The sequence below is a fragment of the Geotrypetes seraphini genome, chromosome 6, assembly GCF_902459505.1.
Source record: "Geotrypetes seraphini chromosome 6, aGeoSer1.1, whole genome shotgun sequence".
Classification (NCBI taxonomy): domain Eukaryota; kingdom Metazoa; phylum Chordata; class Amphibia; order Gymnophiona; family Dermophiidae; genus Geotrypetes; species Geotrypetes seraphini.
Window position 1 is genome coordinate 255,616,532 of NC_047089.1, and position 20,660 is coordinate 255,637,191.

At 46.1% G+C, this 20,660-nt stretch overlaps 1 protein-coding gene across 13 annotated transcripts in view; it reads left to right on the forward strand.

Moving 5' to 3' along the window:
- The window catches only part of DMD (dystrophin), a 2,510,493-nt gene that overhangs the window by 2,477,386 nt on the left and 12,447 nt on the right, over positions 1-20,660 (forward strand). The window contains exon 78 of one of the 13 annotated variants that reach the window (XM_033949686.1): positions 16,479-16,510. The exons of the other annotated variants lie outside the window; for them this stretch is intronic. Coding sequence (XP_033805577.1) covers positions 16,479-16,510 — 32 coding nt within the window. The remainder of the gene's footprint in view (positions 1-16,478; positions 16,511-20,660) is intronic. 13 annotated transcript variants of the gene reach the window in all.

Here is a 20,660-nt window from a genome sequence, read left to right on the forward strand (position 1 = left end):
GAAACATTCAAGATAATGAAGTGAATAGACTTAGTAGATAAAGACAGACTGTTCACCCTCTCCAAGGTAGAGAGAACGAGAGGACACTCTCTAAAGTTGAAAGGGGATAGATTCTGTATGAACGTAAGGAAGTTCTTCTTCACCCAGAGAGTGGTGGAAAACTGGAACGCTCTTCCGGAGTCTGTCATAGGAGAAAACACCCTCCGGGGATTCAAGACAAAGTTAGACAAGCTCCTGCTGAACCAGAACGTATGCTGGTAGGGCTAGTCTTAGGGGGCTGGTCTTTGACGTGAGTGGACTGCTGGGCATGGTGGACCACTGGTCTGACCCAGCAGCGGCAATTCTTATGTTCTTATGTGTCCATTGCTGTCAGGTTTCCAAAAACACAAACATTCACCCAACCCGGTAAGAGAAACATCAGAAAGCGAACAGAAGCCCAGATTATACAGATCCTGGGCTCTGCTTACTACAGTGGCAATTATTTACCAATTAACTTAACAGAGGATATTTTTCTTCAACACGTATAAATAATAAGATATGGAGCATGCAGAGTTCCCAGAGAGTAGTTGAGAGTCTGGTGCTCTTCCAGCTTCGTCCCCAGTCCTCTAGCAAAATCCACCCCTCCCCCTTCACTTCCTGATCCCCTTTTTCATATTAATTCAAGCCAAAACAAACTGTGGAGTCTGATGTTACTGATGTCAGCTTTATTAATGTGACAGAAGTTATTCACAGTCTTAAAGGCAATGAGTTACACACCCACAACTTTAGTCAATGAAGAGGACCCTACATGGACCGTGTTTCGACCAAAATGGTCTTCCTCAGGGGTCCCAATAGGTCTCTTCTGAGATTTTGTGGATATAGCAATCGACGCCCAGCATAGGTTGAATAAGTGATTCCCTCAAGCGTGCGCTGGGCGTCGATTGCTATATCCACAAAATCTCAGAAGAGACCTGAGGAAGACCTTTTTAGAAACATAGAAATTGACGGCAGAAAAGGGCCATAGCCCATCGAGTCTGCCCATACCAATGACCCACTCCCTGATTCTTACTCCCCTATAGATCCCACATGAATATCCTATTTTCTCTTAAAATCTGACACGCTGTTGGCCTCAATCACCTGCTGAGGCAGCTCGTTCCAATGATCGACCACCCTTTCGGTGAAGAAGTACTTCCTAGCAACACCTTGAAGTTTCCCTCACCTGATTTTCAGCGAGTGTCCTCTGGTCACCGAGGGCCCTGTAAGACTGAAGATATCATCTTTCACCTCTATACGCCCCGTGATATATTTAAAGGTCTCAATCATGTCCCCCCCTCTCTCTTCGCTCCTCCAGTGAGTACATCCGCAGTTTTTTTAGCCTTTCTTCATACGTGAGATCCCTGAGCCCCAAGACCATCCTGGTAGCCATTCGCTGAACCGATTCAATTCTCAACACATCTTTCCGGTAGTGTGGTCTCCAGAATTGAACACAATACTCGAGATGAGATCTCACCATGGATCTGTACAGTGGCATTATAACTTCAGGTTTTCTGCTGACAAAACCCCTACGGATGCAGCCCATCATTTGTCTTGCCTTGGACGAAGCCTTCTCCACATGATTGGCAGCCTTCATATCATTGCTAATGATCACTCCTAAATCACGTTCCACCGTGGTCCTGGACAAGGTTTCACCATTTAGTGTGTAAGTTCTATGTGGATTTTTTTTGCCTAGGTGCATTACTTTACATTTTTTAGCATTGAAGCCTAACTGCCAAGTTGATGACCACTGTTCTAGCTGCCGTAGGTCCTGCGTCATAAAGTCAGACACACTGCTTTTGTCTACTATGTTGCATAGTTTGGCGGCGGTGTCAAACAGTGATACCTTTCCTCTAAGCCCTTGGGTCAAATCTCCTATGAATAAATTGAATAGAATCAGCCCTAAGACGGAGCCCTGAGGTACTCCACTCGTCACTGCTGACGTTTTGGAGGGGGTACCATTCACCATCACCCTCTGAAGCCTACCATCTAGCCAATCCCTTACCCATTTAGTGAATGTATCCCCTAATCCCATTGATTTTAGTTTGTTCAACAGCCTGCGGTGTGGGACGCTATCAAAAGCTTTGCTGAAGTCCAAATATATCACGTCCAGGGACTCCCCGGCATCCAGATGACTGGTCACCCAGTCAAAGAAGTCAATCAGATTAGTTTGGCAGGACCTTCCCCTGGTAAATCCGTGTTGGTGTGGATCACATAAATTTTCGTCGTCTAGAATTTTGTCAAGATTCTGTTTGATCAGTGTTTCCATGAGTTTGCACACTATGGATGTAAGACTCACCGGTCTGAAATTTTCTGTCTCTGTTCTGCAGCCCTTTTTGTGGAGTGGAATTACGTTAGCTGTTTTCCAGTCTAGGGGTACTTTTCCCGTGCACATGGAAAGATTGAAGAGCACGGATAGTGGTTCAGCCAGAACTTCACTCAGCTCTCTGAGTACCCTGGGGTGTAGATTGTCAGGTCCCATGGCTTTGTCTACTTTGAGTCTTGAAAGTTCGTGGTAGACGCTACTGGGTGTAAACTCGTAATCATGAAACAGGTCATTCTTTAGCACTCTCCAGACCAGTAGAGGTTAATCTTTACAAATGGGTATATATCCAATCATGACCAGCAGGTGGAGACTGAAAACAAAACTGTGGGACAGTATATACTATACTCCCTTCTCTATTTACCTCAGTCTTCTTTCAGTCTCCAGCAGGTGTTGATGTGATCTGTACCCATCTCCCTTGGTAGGGCTGTTGGAATTTGTTTAAGGGGTTTGTTGTCCCTGTTTTTAGCCGGACGGAGCTTGGGCGGGCCCTGTTTGGGGGTTCGTCCAACCTCGGGGGTGTCAAACCCGGCAGGTCTCGAGCGGGGTCCCTCCCCCCACTTCCTCCACCTCTCCACATTTTTCTAGAGGAGCCTCAGCAGTAAGCCTTGCCCCCTAAATCAAGCAAGGCATATTGCTTCGAGAGCCTGTGGAGTCTGTTCTGTAAAAAAAAAAAAAAATCCTGATGTAGTGCTGGTCTGGAGGGTTGTTTCCCTTTAAGAAAACTGTATTTTACTGTATTTTTTCATCTAACCGGCACTTTTTTATAGCTAGGTCGCGTATGGAGCAATGAGCACTTCTAAAGGGAAAAAGTGCTCATTGTGCTCCAGGCGCGAGGCACTCGTGGCCGGCCTGTGCAAGCGGTGTTCAGGCCGGTGCGGTGGAGGAGCTCCGTCGGCAGCGGCTGCAGGCGCCCAGAGCTCCCCGCCGATGGTGCCTCGCGAGTCGGCTGGGAGCAGTGGGGAAGCCCGGTCTTCCCCAACTGCCCACGGAGGGATTCCCCGAGCCGCCGACGGTCGGGTTGTTGGGGATTCCCTCTCAGCTGATGTTTTGACAGCTGATGCCGACTTGCCTGTTTTAGCGGCTGGGACTGTTCAGGCTTCTCAGCCGCTACAGGCTATGGAGGGAGCATTTTTGGCGGGAAAGTCGCCATCTTCTCAGTCTGGCCCCTCCATTTTGTCTTCCACCTCAGGTGACCTTCCCTGTTGTGGACCAGCTCCCGGTGCTTCACAGGTGAATACTGAGCAGAAGTATTCGTTTAGCAGTTCTGCCTTGGTAGTATCAGATTCTGCGTAGTTTCCATCTGATTGCCTAAGGCGTTCTATCCCATTTTTGTTTCTCTTCCTGTCGCTAATGTACCTGAAAAAGGATTTGTCCCCTTTTTTAATGTTCCGTGCTAGATCTTCCTCTGTTCGAAATTTGGCTTCTCTGACTGCCTGTTTGACAGCCTTAGATCTGGCCAGATAGTCTTCTTTTGCCTCCTTTTTCCCAAGATGTTTGTAGGTGATAAATGCTTCTTTTTTCTTTTTAATGAGGTCCGAAATTTCCTTGTTGAACCATTGTGGTTTTTTGTTTCTCCGGCGTTTGCTTACCGTATTTATGTAGCGGCTAGATGCTTCGTTCAGGATGGATTTTAGATTTGAGCACATAGTTTCCGGATTGTCAGTTTCTGCATGGTTTTGCAGCTCCTGATGGACAAAGTCTCTCATGTGGTCGAAGTCTGCGCCCCTAAAGTTGAGGACCCTCGTTGCTGTGTTTGATTTAGAGAAGCCTTTCCTGAGGTTGAGCCATACCATGTTGTGGTCACTGGAGGCCAGCGTGTCTCCCACTGATACTTCCGAGACACTGTCTCCATTTGTGAGTACCAGGTCCAGTATTGCCTTTTCCCTGGTGGGCTCTAATACCATTTGTTTGAGTTGTGTACCCTTAATGGAGGTTAATATTCTTCTGCTACCACTCGTAGTTGCTGAGAGGGTGTTCCAGTCTGCATCTGGCATGTTGAAGTCGCTTAACAGTACTGTGTCACCGCGCAAAGTGATGTTCTCTATGTCCTCAATCAATTCTTTGTCTTTGTCTTCCTGTTGTCTCGGAGGCCTGTACACCACACCGAGGTAAAGGCATTTTTCATTCCCTCTGGCCAGGTTTACCCAAAGTGATTCCCCTGTGTATCTAACCTCTGTGATCCTGGTAGTTTTGATATTATCCTTAGTGTATAGTGCTACCCCCCCTCCTAATTTGCCCTCTCTGTCCCGACGAAGTAGATTGTAGCCTGGTATAACCATATCCCATCCATGCGAGTCCGTGAACCAGGTCTCAGATATCACTACTATGTCAAGGTCAGCATTCCTTATCTCTGTTTCTAGTTCAAGGATTTTGTTGCCCAAGCTGTGTGCATTAACATACATTGCTCTCCAAATTTGTGATGATATGCCTATCCCCGTTAGTGTGGCTCTTGTTTTTTTGTGTATACTATGGGTACTTACCTTAGGCTCAGAAGTGTGGGTTTTACTTGCTTCCCCAGGGTGGATCCTTGCTGCTCTGGTATGTATGTATGAACCCTCCCCCAACTTACCTAGTTTAAAGCCTTCCGAAGTAGGCGTGCTAGTCGATGTCCAAAAATTTTCTTGCCTCTCTTTGTTAGGTGAAGTCCGTCAGGTCCCTGTAGTCCTTGTAGCGCCTCTCCGTGGTCTAGGAATCCAAAGTTCATCTCTAAACACCATTCGCGAAGCCACTCGTTGGTCCTATGGATACGCTCTTCCCTGTCTCTGCCTTTGTCTCTTACCGGGAGAATTGATGAGAAGACCACCTGTGCTCCTGTCTGCTTCAGCTTTCTTCCCAGGGCCTCGAAGTCTTTAGGGATGCTGTCTGATGTGCTTCTGGCAGTATCGTTGGTACCTACATGAATAAGAAACATAGGGAAATGGTCAGTAGGTTTCAGAAGTTTGTCTATACTGGTGGTGATGTCCCGGATCCTGGCTCCAGGAAGACAGCAGACCTCCCTCGACTGCAAATCAGGTCTGCAAATTGGTCCTTCGGTGCCTCTTAGCATGGAGTCTCCGATGACCACCACTCTACGCTCCTTCCGAGGGGGGGGGGGTCGAGCAGTGAGAACTGTAGCCAATGTTCTGTGTTCAGAATCCTCCTGAGCCCCCTCTGTTTCATCCTCGACAGTTCCTTCTTGAAGGACGTGAAATCTGTTTTTAGGGAAAGTTGTGGGGTTGGTGTAGAACTGCCCTGTTTGAGAGAGAAAGAAGAAGAAAGTGAGAATGGGGGGGGGGGGGGTTTCTTTGTTTGCCAGTAGAAGAGGTTACCGTGTAGGGTCCTCTTCATTGACTAAAGTTGTAGATGTACCTCATTGCCTTTAAGACTGTGAATAACTTTTGTCACATTAATAAAGCTAACATCAGACTCCACAGTTTGTTTTAGCTTGGATTTCTACTTTTCTGTGGATTCAAGGGGTCAATTCCTTGGTTATCTCCTTTTCATATTAGCCTCATCCTGAGCATCGGTTCATATGTAACTTGCTTTGGTTATCTAAGAAGGGTGTGAGAGGGGAGTGTTTGCAATTGTGTACCGACCCGATTTTTCTACAGCCCGATTCACTAACCTCTGTGCCAATCATCATCCAATCTGATCCGAACTGCTCATGCAAATGAGGGGTAACGGCGTGCTAAGGAGGAAGGACACGATTCACAAAACAATTTCAGGAACAGCGAAGGGTTGGCCAATCCAAAAACAAGCCACTGCTGAGGACCAGTCGCTTGTGCAAAAACCCTGCTCTCTGCCCCGATCCTTCTGCTCTTGCCGTCCTGCTCTCTGCCCCGCGGTGCAGCCCCGTTTTCAAGTTTTCAGCTCTTCCTTGCACAGAGAGCATGCGCAGACCATCTTTAGGCAAAGACGATGGTCCGCGCTTGCGTCAGGATCGCTCTCCAGCGATCTGTGCAGTCATTGGGGGGGGGGGGGGCCTCCGATTGCTCCCATTTGCATGAGGACGCGTTGAGAATTCGTCGGCCTGCCACGGATCGGACACGATCAGGCAGGTTGGTGAATCTAGCCTAAAGTTTTATTTGTATGTTTGTAAACAATGGAAAGCTTCATTAAAATTGGGTAAAGTTTTAATATTAGCCACACCCTTGTTCCCTTTCCCAAAATAACTCCCTCCTCAATTCCCCAGGGCTTATTTTGGAAGGCTACCTGGGGGTTATTTTTTAGAGAGTTTTGGGCAGTTGGGGGCAAATAGGCTGGGCTTGGAGTCCGCTGTTTTTGCATTGCTGTGGCAGGGAATGTGCAGTATTTGGGGCTGACTTCCCTCAGGATTTACTAAACTGCGATAAATTTCGGCCAGTAAAACATAGAAGCAGTGCACTCCTTTAGGATGGCATAAAAATTCGGGTCTGGAAGACAGCTAACGTCGTTCCTCTGCACAAAAAGGGTTGCAGAGCGGAGGCTGCGAATTACAGACCAGTGAGTCTCACATCAATAGTGTGTAAACTCATGGAAACATTACTTAAATGCAAATTAGATACGATTTTGGATGAGGGGAATCTAAGGGATCCTAGTCAACATGGATTCACTAAGGGTAGGTCATGCCAATCCAATCTTATCAGCTTCTTTGATTGGGTAACAGGAAAGCTAGACTCGGGAGAGTCTCTAGACATAGTGTACTTGGATTTCAGTAAGGCTTTCGACAGCGTCCCACACCGTAGATTGTTAAGCAAGATGAAATCGATGGGGTTAGGTGAGACACTAATTGCATGGGTCAATGATTGGCTAAGTGGAAGACGTCAGAGGGTGGTGGTCAACGGCACCCTCTCTGAGACATCGGAGGTGACCAGCGGAGTGCCACAGGGCTCGGTCCTGGGTCCACTCCTTTTTAACATATTCATAAGGGACTTGACCCAAGGGCTTCAGGGTAAAGTAACTCTATTCGCTGATGACGCCAAACTATGTAATATAGTAAGTGAAAGCAATCTGCAGGATAGTATGACGCAGGATCTGCTTACGTTGGAAAACTGGTCCTCGACATGGCAGCTGGGCTTCAACGCTAAGAAATGTAAGGTTATGCATCTCGGTAGCAGAAATCCATGCAAACCTTACACCTTTAATGGAGAAACACTAGCTAGAACTTCAGAAGAAAGAGACTTGGGAGTAATCATCAGTGCAGACATGAAGGCCGCCAAACAAGTAGAGAAGGCCTCATCCAAAGCAAGGCAACTTATGGGATGTATCAACAGAAGCTTCGTTAGCTGCAAATCTGAAGTCATAATGCCACTGTACAGAACCATGGTGAGACCTCATCTGGAGTACTGTGTACAATTCTGGAGGCCACATTACCGTAAAGACGTGCTTAGAGTTGAGTCGGTTCAGCGGACGGCCACTAGGATGATCTCGGGGCTCAAGGGTCTCTCGTACGAAGAAAGACTAAACAAATTGCAGCTCTACACTCTAGAGGAGCGCAGGGAGAGGGGGGACATGATTGAGACATTTAAATACATCACGGGACGTGTCGAGGTGGAAGAAGACATCTTCTTTCTCAGGGGACCCTCGGTCACAAGGGGGCATCCGTTCAAACTCAGAGGAGGGAAATTCGATAGTGACATAAGGAAGTATTTCTTCACAGAAAGGGTTGTAGATCACTGGAACAAGCTTCCAGAGCAGGTGATCAAGGCCACCAGCGTTATTGACTTTAAGAATAAATGGGATGCCCTAGTAGGATCCTTACGAGGGTCGACTTAAGGAACTAGGTCATTAGTACTCAGACTTAATGGGGTGGGTCAGTGGAGTGGGCAGACTTGATGGGCTATAGCCCTTTTCTGCCGTCATCTTTCTATGTTTCAATCTGCAGTCACGAAGCCCCCTCTGCCTCTCAGCATAGGGTTGCCATATTTGTGACCCTCCTGGCCCCACCCACTTCCCACCAGTCTTCCCCCCCCATCTTTCACTAGTCTCACCCCTGCCCTGCCCCACCTTTCACCCATTTCTTAGTTCTCCTTCCCATCTTCTTAAGTTCAATTATTTTATTGAAATTTTGTAAATAAACATACAAGAAAGATGCCAAAAACATATTGCATGGTAGAAAGTGGTGCAGAAATTGTAGTATGAAAAGGAATCTAGGAAAATTGTTCTTTAATATAAGGACAGTTCTTTCAGTGCTTCTCTTTCTCTCCCTCCCTCCCTCCAACCCATCCCCCTCACGGGACATTGCCTCTCCCTTCCCTGTCCAGGTGTCCAGACAGCTTTCATCCTTGTCCAGGTTTTCTTTCCTGTCCCCCACCTACCTCCAATTCCACTGAAATGTCATCTTCAGGCCAGCCAGTTGCAGCAGCGAGGTGAGCCTGTGGCCCTCGACCTGCCCTGGGAGCTGCTTCCTGTTCCCACATAGGCTGGATGCTCTAAAGAGCTGGCTTCTGGGACAGGCTGACTGCAGCAGGCTCACCTTGCTGTTGCAACTGGCTGGCCCAAAGATTACATTTCAGCGGAGCCGGCAGTAGGTGGAGGACAGGAAAGAAAAGCTGGATCAGGGTGAAAGCTGTCCGGACATGTCCAGGTAAATCTGGTAACCCTATCCCAGCTCCTAGCATAAAGCCTGAGCGGGTGTTTGAGATTCTGGCAGATTTGTAGAAGACAGGCTGAGAGTAGGTTACTGTTGGCTCGATCCATACACAAACATATAACATTTTATTGATTTAAAAAATGCCTGGCACACTCCCGCTGAGTTGGATACATCAGTGGCATTCAAGCAGTAAATTAATTTTTGCTGTCTGGTCTGTGCTCTGCTTTCATTATGGCCAGCTTTAATTGCTTCAGAGAAGGGTGCCGAGCACTGAAGTGTGAGTCGAGAGAAATGCTAGGAAAAAAGTTCAACCCTGTCTCTCAATTTACGCAGTTCTAACTGGGTAATATAAACATGAAACCTTCTTTTTTCCTGCCCCCATTAGGAATCTTTCATCCTTTGTGGAACCCTGCAGTCCCCTTTTAAAGGAATTATATTTTCCCATATGTTAGGGTCCTCTCTCTGTTAAAGGTGCAATAAAAAATAATTTACAAGGGGCTGCTGAAAAGTTCTCAACCCAACCAAGAAGAGGATGATGTGGAGCCAGGAAAGTTACAAGATATTCCACACAAATGCATCTAGTAGAGGGAAACCAAGCCACTGTGACATCACTGATGAGGTTGGCTCTTAGGCATTGGTGGAATGAGGCATTATGACATCACAATAGGAGGGGGACGCTGAAAAGTTTCATGGCTCCACATCATTCTCTTCTTGTTTGGGCTGAGAACTTTTCATTGGCCCCTTGTATTGTGATGTCATAATGCCTCATTCCACCAATGCCTGAGAGCCAACCTCATCGGTGATGTCACAATGGCTTGGTTTCCCTACACTTGTGCCCATTTACTAGATGCATTTGCCTCTTTGAAACAAAGCGTCGAGAAAAGTGTGGAGTAACTTGTAACTTTTCATGGCTCCACATCATCCTCTTCTTGGTTGGGCTGAGAACTTCTTAGGCCCCTTTGAGGACTGGTCAGCTGTGGTTCTTCTGTCAAATATGGGGAGAGGAGGATATTTGCACCCTTCTCTGCCCCAAGGCTGAACCTGTTCACCTAAGTATTCAGATGTCCACCCCAGACCCAGCTTCTAATACACAAGAGACATTAAACACAGAGCCCTAGAAATGGAAGCCGGTGAGGATAAATTCAAAAGGCAATCACACGCATTGGCTGTTCTCTTCCTTATAATCGTAATCAGTTTATAAATGTAGGGTCTGATATTCAGCGATAGTTATCCTGGCAGAAGCAACTTCTGCTTGGGTAAATGCCACCCACTGGGCCACACCTGGATTTTAGGTTTGATTGTCTGCATAACTGTATTGAAAATCATATCTGACTGCCCTGGCACTACTTGGGTAATACTGGCACAGTCTAAGGGCAGATGAGACTGTTTTAACTTATCTGGTACCCACGTATGTTACACAAGTCCGTCTATACCAGAGGTTGTCAATCCAGTCGTCGGGATCCGCCCAGCCAGTCAGGTTTTCCAGATATCCACAATGAATATGCATGCACTACCTTCATTGTATGCAAATGTCTCTCATGCATATTCATTGTGGATAGGCTGAAAACCTTACTTCCTGGGTGTGTCCTAAGGACTGTGTTGAGAAGCCCCTGGTCTGTCCCCAGATACAGGGCTGTGGAGTCGGTAGATAAATGTTCCGACTCCGACTCCTCAGTTTTTTGTACTTCAGACTCCAACTCCAGGTACCTGAAATTTCCTCCGACTCCGACTCTTCAACTCCGACTCCACAGCACTGGTTAATTTTCAGATCGTTAAAATGGAATGTCAAGTTGAGAGAAATGAGCATTTTCGACACCACCTTCTTTTTGCTTTTAATCAAGGTTCTAAGGCCACAGAAGCTGCTCACAACATTTGTGCTGTGTATATAGTGGGTGCTATAGCTGAAAGAATCACTCGTGATTGGTATGCCAAGTTCAAAAATGGAGTCGGTAGATAAATGTTCTGACTCCGACTCCTCAGTTTTTTGTACTTCTGACTCCGACTCCGACTCCAGGTACCTGAAATTTCCTCCGACTCCTCGACTCCGACTCCGACTCCACAGCCCTGCCCAGATATCAGTGTAAATTTCAGTGCTGCAGCCTGCATTCAAGTGCAGTGTTAACCTCAGCATTTAAATATCAAGGGTTAAATTACAATTTGCAAAGCAAAATTATGGGTTAGATTTTTCAGCAGTGGCCGAGAGTGGTTTTTAACCACCAAAAGTGTTATCCTTGTATATTCCATGCCAGACCACGTCCCAGGCACCAGCTTTAAATAGCCGAATTTATGCAGCCAGCTGTCTTAAGTGAAATATTCGGCACTTAACCATCTAAGACAGGGGTGTCCAACCTTTTGGCTTCCCTGGGCCACACTGGCCGAAAAAAATGTTTCTAGGGCCGTACAAACACGCAAATGCTACAGTAAGACAGGGGAGGGAGCCGGCAAGATGGTAAACACCCGGGGGGCAGCAGAGGAAAACACTGCATTGCCCTCGACTGGGGCTGCAGAAAATACTTCATGGGCCACATTCGGCCCTCGGGCCACAGGTTGGACACCCCTGATCTAAGAGAAACCAGAGAAAGCTAGGCCTGATTTAGGTCCACTTAACTTAGGAGGTTAAGTGGACCTAAATCAGGCTTAGCTTTCTCTGGTTTCTCTTAGATGGTTAAGTGCCGAATATTACACTTAACTTAGGAGGTTAAGTGACAAATATCAGCAGTTGAGTGGAGGCGTAGCCTGAGAACCGGGGGAATTGGGTTTGATTCCCACTGCAGCTCCTTGTGACCTTGGGCAAGTCACTTAACCCTCCATTGTCCCAGGTACAAAATAATGTAAACCGCTTTGATTGCAGCCACAGAAAGGCGGTCTATCAAGTCCCATTCCTTAAGGCCCAGATTCTCTAAACGGCGCCGATATCAATGGCGGCCTAAAAAGCGACCGTCGAACAACTATCAATCACGCCACGGTGCCATTTAGAGAATCATGCCTATGGGAAAGGTAGGCCGTGGAAATGTAGGCTACATTTCAGGCACCTATCTTTGCCGTGAATCGCGCCTAACGCCGCTTCCGGCATTAGCCGTGCCTATCGTAGCATTCGGCACTGGCAGGCGTTTCCGGAGGTGCAATTCCTGCGCTTTTTGTATAGGTGCTGGTCGGCACTTTTAAGTTTACATTAATTGCTGCTTCAAACGGCGTTTCCTAATTAACTTACGCGCCATTTGTGGAATTTCCCTCTAAGTGCTGACTCCACCCCCAGACTGTGGCTTTTGGTTTAGTGGTCTTAACTGGTTAAAAGTGGCTGGTTGTGCTCAAGCAATTTAAGTGTCCAGGAGCCTCTCCAGACGGTCTTAAATTACTATATTCCTAAATGTTCGTATTCATTTGCATACCTATTTTATAAGATTTTGCAAAGGAGAGCGATTGGGAAACCGAATACGGTCCAGTCAGTCCTCTCCTTTCTGTGCTGAAATCCCAAATCATTCCCTTCCACTCAGCCTACAGTAACTGAGGTCTTGAAAGAAGTTTCCCTCTCCTTGAATGCAAGAGATCTCTCCTCGTATTCCTGGCGCTGGGCTGCCGGCGGCACATTCACAGCCGGCTCAGCTGACTCGGACAGCCGCTGCGCTCGCCTCAAACGAGTGTGAAAGCCGGAGGGCCGACACTGGCCTTTTTATCTTCACCTCTGTCATATCTTTAACCCTGACAGAGAAGGGAGTCGCGGAGAGATGATGTTTTCACTCTAAACAAGAGCCCTGGAAAGAGAAACTGGAAACCTGACAGCTTTGCAAATAGGAGTCGGACAAATGCTGAACACAGAGCTGAAGGCTTTTCTCGGTGAAATTTTTCAGCGTGCTGAAATCCGAGTAAGCTGATGTCTACTTACTCGAGTGCTTTATTAATCATTGTGATTGGATCTTGTCTTGCTCCTAGGCTGTTTGTATTGAGGGTGAGAGGGGCCTTTCTTCCGCCCTCATCTCTGCTCCTTCCCTTTCCTCAGACCTCTAGTGGTTCACCGCCGAGAGCAGCAAGAACTTCCAACGTGCTCCTCACGACCCCGTCGTCTCTCCCGCTGATGTCACCTCCTATGCGCAGCAACTGGAAGTGACGTCAGCGGGAGAGACGACGCGGTCATAAGGAGCACGTTGACGTTGTTGCTCGTGGTGGTGAAGAACTAAAGGTACGGGGAAGGGGGCGCTGGCGCCCGGGGTGGACCGCCCCCCCTTCTTACTTTCAACAAGCGTGTATAATACAAACATTTAATACAAACATTTAATACACGTGCTCGAGATGCTTTTGAAATTTTTTTTTCCCATCACTATATTGCACTTTCCCTCCCTTTCCCTCCATCCAATAGCGCAGGCACGTCTACGATTGATACAACGACGTAGCGTTTGCGGGTAGTTCTCCGCCCCTCCTATCCGCCCATGTCTCTTTCCATGGACTGTTCTGCACATGTGCTGATCGCTATCACCAGCGATTGATCTCACGTAAACTTGACGAACCTCATTTGCACGCGCGGTTCTTTGAGAATGGCTCGTTTGTTTTTTTAATCATTGGATTTGCGGCCACTACAGCGACCCGTCAGATTTTACCAATGATATTAGAGAATCCAGCCCTAACTGATCTGCCCACGCCCCCCACCAGGTCCACACCCTTGATCTGCCCACACCCCAGGTCCATGCCCCTGATCTGCCCACGCCCCCACCAGGTCCAGGACATCATATCGGATGGCAGCTGAGGCTGGCACAAGTAGAAGGTGGAAGATGCTGCTTGCGCCCGCGAACATTTCAAGAGGTGCTCGGCATGGTGATGCCAGGTGCCACCCTCCCTTGCTTCACCACTGAAGGCAGTCCATCCACAGAGGAATTGGTCTGCATGCAACTATTATACGTGCATTACGACAGCCTTCCACGCAGATCCGTGGAATATTTGACGGCATTCACGGGGCAACACATGACTTACACTCGATAGAATAAATCAACAGTACAGATTTCTGTTCTGTGCAGTGAGAAAGCTTTGCTGGGGAAGTATTTTAAGCCTTTAAGTATGATATTATGTAAGTGGGGAAGAGGGAGGTGGCCCCTTCATATCAGGGGGCCACTCAGTAGCAGCACAGCAGTGATGTGACCAATGGAGATCCCCAAGCCATCTCTCCCACTCCCAGCGATAGGGTCTCTCTCGACTTCACCCTCCTGCCTCTCTGGTGCCTCTTAAATTCTTCTGTTTTTCCCCAACAGGGACGGTTACCCGTTGCTCATGCCAACCCTGAGCCCTCCCTCTGATGTCACTTCCTGTTTGTGGGAAGGCTCATGCTGGCAGAAGCAGCAGGTAGGAGTCTGCCGGTGAAGAGCAGAATGATTTAAGAGGAACCAGGGAGGGGGGAGAGTGCAGTTAAGAGACCCCCCCATCGTTGGGGGTATGGCGCTCCCCGCCCTCTGCACCTTCTTCCCTTATTTTATCACTGATATCTTGGTATTGTTTAGGTCTGTGGCTGTTTCGTTTCTTTCTACATTTTATCTTTTAACACAAAGAACAATCTCATTTCACTTTAATAGACATTTGCAGACTTTGTAGATAAACTTGGCTTACAGGGGAGATATGATGACGTGGCCAAGTAAAGACCACATAATTCAGGACTGATGACCTGCCAGCGTTGAACTACAGAGGGGCAAAGATTTAGGCACTTATTCAGTGATTGTGAGAGGGTGTCTGTAGTCTCAAGGGAAAGATGGATGGTGTCTAATGAGGTGATTGCAGAATCTGTATCAGGAGGGTCTTAGACTAGGTCAATGATACTGAGCTCCTGTACTGCAGGGTTACGTGATGCGAACAGCCGGACTGAGAGTTTGCACCAGAGGAAATAAGAGAAGGGTGAAGGATCTCTAGAGCTATACGTGATCTGCTGTCGAGATACCTGTCTTCCCACGTTTTAAAACAATTAGGGAAATAGGGGGGTAATAGGAGTCGCAGCTATCTTTGGCTTCTAATAAAATGCATCAAGCCAGAGCAGTCCAAAGATCTCGTGAGAAAAGAATAAATAACTGAACGCGAGTAGGACTCTAGCCCAGCCATAAACTGACAGCTGGAATGACCGATCTACAGAAGCACGTCAGACTCGCACTGTGAAGGCATGTTGTGTTGCCAGGTTACACTGTTAATACATATGAAGCTGCCACATTCATGCACACTCACACTGTTGACACATATTACGCTACCATGTTAGTGCACGCTTACACTGTTAATGCACAAAACACTATCACATTAGTGCACTCACTGTTGACACACTTTGCACTTGTATGTTAGTGCTCCGTAACACTGTTAATGCATGTTATTCTACCACATTAATGTATACTCACTCTGTTGACACATATTACGCTACCATGTTAGTGCACACTTACACTGTTAATGCACAAAACACTAGTGCACTCACTGTTGACGCACTTTGCACTAGTATGTTAGTGCTCAGTAAAACTGTTAATACATGTTATGCTACCACATTAATGCACACTCACACTGTTGACACATATTACGCTACCATTTTAGTGCACAGTTACACTGTTAATGCACAAAACACTATCACATTAGTGCACTCACTGTTGACACACTGCACTAGTATGTTAGTGCTCAGTAACACTGTTAATACATGTTATGCTACATTAATGCACATGCACTTTTAACACGTTACGCTACCATGTTAGTGCACTCACTGTTAACTCACTTTGCACTAGTATGTTAGTGCTCTGTAACACTGTTAATACATGTTATTCTATCACATTAATGCACACTCACTCTGTTGACACATATTACACTACCATGTTAGTGCACACTTACACTGTTAATACACAAAACACTACCATCTGTAGTGCACATTAGTGCACAGTAACACTGTTAATTAATGTTACATTATCACATTAATGCACACTTACCCCCAGGTTTTATACATGGTGCACAAAATTGTGTGTGCAAATTTTGGCGGTATGCTCAATTTGCACACACAGTTAATTGAATAATGAACCAATTAGTACCAGTAACTGAGTACTAATAATTTATTGGCAGCAATTAGAATTTACACACGTGTTTTGCTAGGTATATTCTATAAAGATGTATGTGGATCCAAAAGGGGGCGGAGCCATGGGAGGAATATGGGCAGGTCATGAGGTTAAAGGATAAGAACCAATATTTTCCTCCTTGTATGTCAGGCCAAGTCTCACAATGGATGTAACTGCCGGAGCCAATAAAGGTTTGCGGGACCCTGGTTTACAGTATAAAAAATACAGCTCAGAAACTTTGGTTTTGGTGTGCATTGTGATAAAAATGAACCAGACTTTACTATAGTAATAGTTTTGGCACTGTCCTTCTAATTCTGTGTGCAGTTTGCAAAGAACACTCTGTATTTGTCAGTATCCAAAAGACCAGGTGATAGTTTGTGACTGTAAATGGATCTAATGTGAGGTTAAAGGATAAGAAGCCATATTTTCCTCCTCGTGGTGTGTCTGGCCAAGTCCCACAATGGATGTTCTGCTGGAGGTTTTCTCTCCATACTTATGCACTGTTCTGTCTCTCTCTGCTCTTCCCCATCGGTCCTTAAAGGAAGAAATGCCCCTGCGAAGCCAATGAGAGAGGTCAGTGAGCGTGAACCCTGGCTTCTGTCTGTGCCGCCCCTCACTAGCTGTGTCTGGCCTCTGTCTGCTTAACACTGTGTTTCATGCTGAGCACGTCTGCCCTGAGAACAGCCTTCAGTAGCAAGTACCCCGTTGCACCACAGCAGAGACCAAAACCTGAAAAAAAATCTCCAAACAGACTCGATCAAAGCATCAGCTGCCCACCCAGCACCGGTTTTCAAAGAGAAAGTCACTTTAACTCGCTGTGGGTGCAAAGCAACGGGGGGCTTTTGTAGGTGCATTCATGTGGGTACTTTGTTCATGGATAATGATACCTTTGCAGTTAAGAATGTGTTATTTTTCCCTCTGCCCCCCTCCCCTTCAGCATAACCACAGCATGGCAAACACTGCCTCGTAATGCCTTGTGCCACGACATGGTTACAGCCTGTTTGCATGTGTAAATTATTAATCTAAATCCGTGGCTTTCAGAATTAGCTCATACATGAGGAAGAGCAGAGAAGTGAGAGAGGTGGAACACTAGAAAGGAAGTTGCATCAGCCCAAGACATCGGGGACATTTGGGACAGTCTGACTTTAGAGCAACAGAGGAACCAGTGAATCTGTCAGTCTTCCGCTGTTTAATTTTGTTGATGGGTAGGGCTAGCGTTACCAGAGGTCCTCTTTTTAGAGGACATGTCCGGATGGATTTTCAAAACCCAGCACTTTGGGTCCCAGCTTGGGACCGCGTCAGGAAGGCATCTGTGTATACACGGATGCAACACGGTGACATCATGCGCAGATGCCCTTCCGGCGTGGCTCCGAGCACGAGAACAGGTTGTAGGGGGCAGGGCCATGGGTCCAGATTTACACCTGCCACTAACACCCCCTCCCCTTGGCCTCCGCTATTGCTCTGGATGAAGTGCGGGAACGTGTTTGTACTGGGTGCTTTTTGGCACATATAGATCAGGAACAGATGTGAGAGACGGCTGATAAGGCCAGCTGCCTTGCATGTGTTACTGTCAGGAGCACGCGTACATTTCTTGTTTAACTTATTGTTTATTCAAGCAAAAATACATGACATGTACATTGACAACGGATGATGCCAAACACGCAAGCGTGCTTGGTTCCACCTTCGGAATCGGCAGCCAAGAAAAGATCCAAGTGTCATCGTGGACAATGCGCTGAAATCTTCTCAGAGTGCAGCGGTGGCCATAAAAGCGAAAAAATGCTGGGAATTATTAGGAAAGGGACAGAAAATAAGTCAGAGAATACGATAATGCCTCTGTGTTGCTCCTTGGTGCGACCTCACCATATCTCAGAAAAGATTCAAAGAAGGGCGACCAAAATGATTAATGGAATGAAAATTCTTCCATATGGGGAAAGGACTCTTCAGCTTGTAAAAGAGACGGCAAGAAGGGTATAGGATAGATGCCTACAAAATTCCAAGTGATGTAGATTGAGTCGAGCTGAATCCGTTTTTTACTCTTTTCACAAAGCACAAAGACTAGGGTACACTCAATGAAGTTACATCATATCTGCTTATCCCTGGGATTGGTAGCATGAAGGCCTGGTACTAATTGGGATTCTGCCAGGTACTTGTGACCTGCATTGGCCACTGCTGGAAGCAGGATACCAGGCCAGATCTTCAATATGTAATCAAGTTAAAAGAACTTCTGTACACAGAAATGTAGACGCCAAACAGAGAAAACACAAATATCACCCCAAAATCTGATTATCGAGTTGCAACTCATGTCGCAACCTAAGGACAGATGTTCAATACTGTGTTTGATTCTACATTGTTGAGTTCTCAGAATGAAATGAGTCCCCTGTACTAAATGAATCACCAGAACTGCATCATAACACCTGAGGCCAAGTAACCAAACCGGAACCGTCCTCAACTGGTTCAAAGAATTCCTGATAAACATAGAATACTGCACATGAAAAGACGTGTTCTTCACCCAGAGCTGGAAAGCCTTCAGTGGTGTGCCCCAAGGGTCTCCACTCTCCCCAGTACTCTTCAACGTTTTTATGAGCACCCTAGGCAACCTCCCCTTCACAGACAATGTCTACTGTCCTAAGCAGACAATATCTTTCTCCTCATTCCACTCAATACAGATGCAAAGGAAGCTTCCATAAAAGTGTTCAAAAGAATCGAAAAAAATCTATTCCTGGGCACTTTCCAACAAGTTAAAACTAAACTCCACAAAAATAAAACAACTCCCCATGACCCTATTGCTACCCTCAGGCTCAACGCTTAACATGGAAAGTACTTGCAAGGTTTTTGGAATCACGCTAGACTCTCCCTTGGATCGTAATCGCTGCACCCACTTTCTGACTTTAATGCTGTGCCCCCTCTTATCCCTTTTATGAATCTGAAATTGCTTTCCTATACAGTTGTATTCCCTTCCCCATCTGCTCTCTAGGAGTTACCCCCTCCAATTAATAAGATGTATCTAATACTTCCCTTCCTACCTTTGGGTATCTTAAATTGTAAATCGCCTTGAACCAGTATCGGATAAAAGCGATCCAGATATTCAGATTAGATTAGAAAATAGTGACCAAAATCTCAGCTTGAACTCCTTTCTAGAATGGCCCTCTCCCCCTCCATCTCCCAGTGACATCACATCTGTACTTGTATTCCAGCAGATAGGTGGAGGGAATCGATCTTTGTAAAGAAATGTCACATTTCTGACTAAAGAAGATACATGGTCAAAAAGACAAGCGGGTTAAATAGGGGGACGATTCCTTGAGAAAGCCTGAGGGCGAAACATGTCTGAAGGTGTCCCCGACAGCATAAAGTTAAGTGCGTTTAAGCTAAATGTTTGAGTGAAAATAATGTCATGACACCCATTGAAGCAGATTACTATCCATCAGCTCAAGAACCAACTACATACTTCACTAATAAAATAGAGAAAATCAGAGCCTCTTCCACAGTCAACTTGGCCGCTCACTACAACATGTGAAACTAGAAAAACTAGGTCTCTCTAAATATTAATAAAACCAAAACAATGATCCTTTCCTATTAAGGACTTTCTCTGCTAAGCCCTATCAAAATCGAATCCTCCTCAGTGCAAATTGTCCCTACTCTAAAACTGCTGGGGGGTCATCCTGGACAGTAAACTTTCAAAGCACAATCAAATTAGTGCAGAAGTGCTTCTGAAGTCCTGGACCAACCATCTTTAACTAGACTAATTCATTCTCTCGTCATTTCTTGTCTCGACTATTGTAACGCCCTCTACAAGAGTGTAACAAAAAAAAGAAATCAGGTACTTATAAATTGTAAAGAACACCTCAGTTAAAATAATATTTCAGGCAAAAAAGTTCAATCATGTTTCTTCTCTCTTGAAAAAAGCACATTGGCTACCAGTTGAACATAGAATTACATATGAGATCCTTTTATTAACCTTTAAGATAAAACCAAATAACATCCCTGAATTCATCAATAATCTTCTTATTCCATAGAAGGAAGAAGGTGTTGATGCCCCTGTACAGGTCATTGGTGAGGCCCCACTTGGAGTATTGTGTTCAGTTTTGGAGACCGTATCTGGCGAAAGACGTAAGAAGACTTGAGGCGGTCCAGAGGAGGGCGACGAAAATGATAGGAGGCTTGCACCAGAAGACGTATGAGGAGAGACTGGAAGCCCTGAATATGTATACCCTAGAGGAAAGGAGAGACAGGGGAGATATGATTCAGACGTTCAAATACTTGAAGAGTATTAACGTAGAACAAAATCTTTTCCAGAGAAAGGAAAATGGTAAAACCAGAGGACATAATTTGAGGTTGAGGGGTGGTAGATTCAGGGGCAATGTTAGGAAATTCTACTTTACGGAGAGGGTGGTGGATGCCTGGAATGCGCTCCCAAGAGAGGTGGTGGAGAGTAAAACTGTGACTGAGTTCAAAGAAGCGTGGGATGAACACAGAAGATTTAGAATCAGAAAATAATATTAAATATTGAACTAAGGCCAGTTACTGGGCAGACTTGCACGGTCTGTGTCTGTGTATGGCCGTTTGGTGGAGGATGGGCAGGGGAGGGCTTCAATGGCTGGGAGGGTGTAGATGGGCTGGAGTAAGTCTTAACAGAGATTTCGGCAGTTGAAACCCAAGCACAGTACCGGGTAAAGCTTTGGATTCTTGCCCAGAAATAGCTAAGAAGAAAAAAAATTAAAAAAAA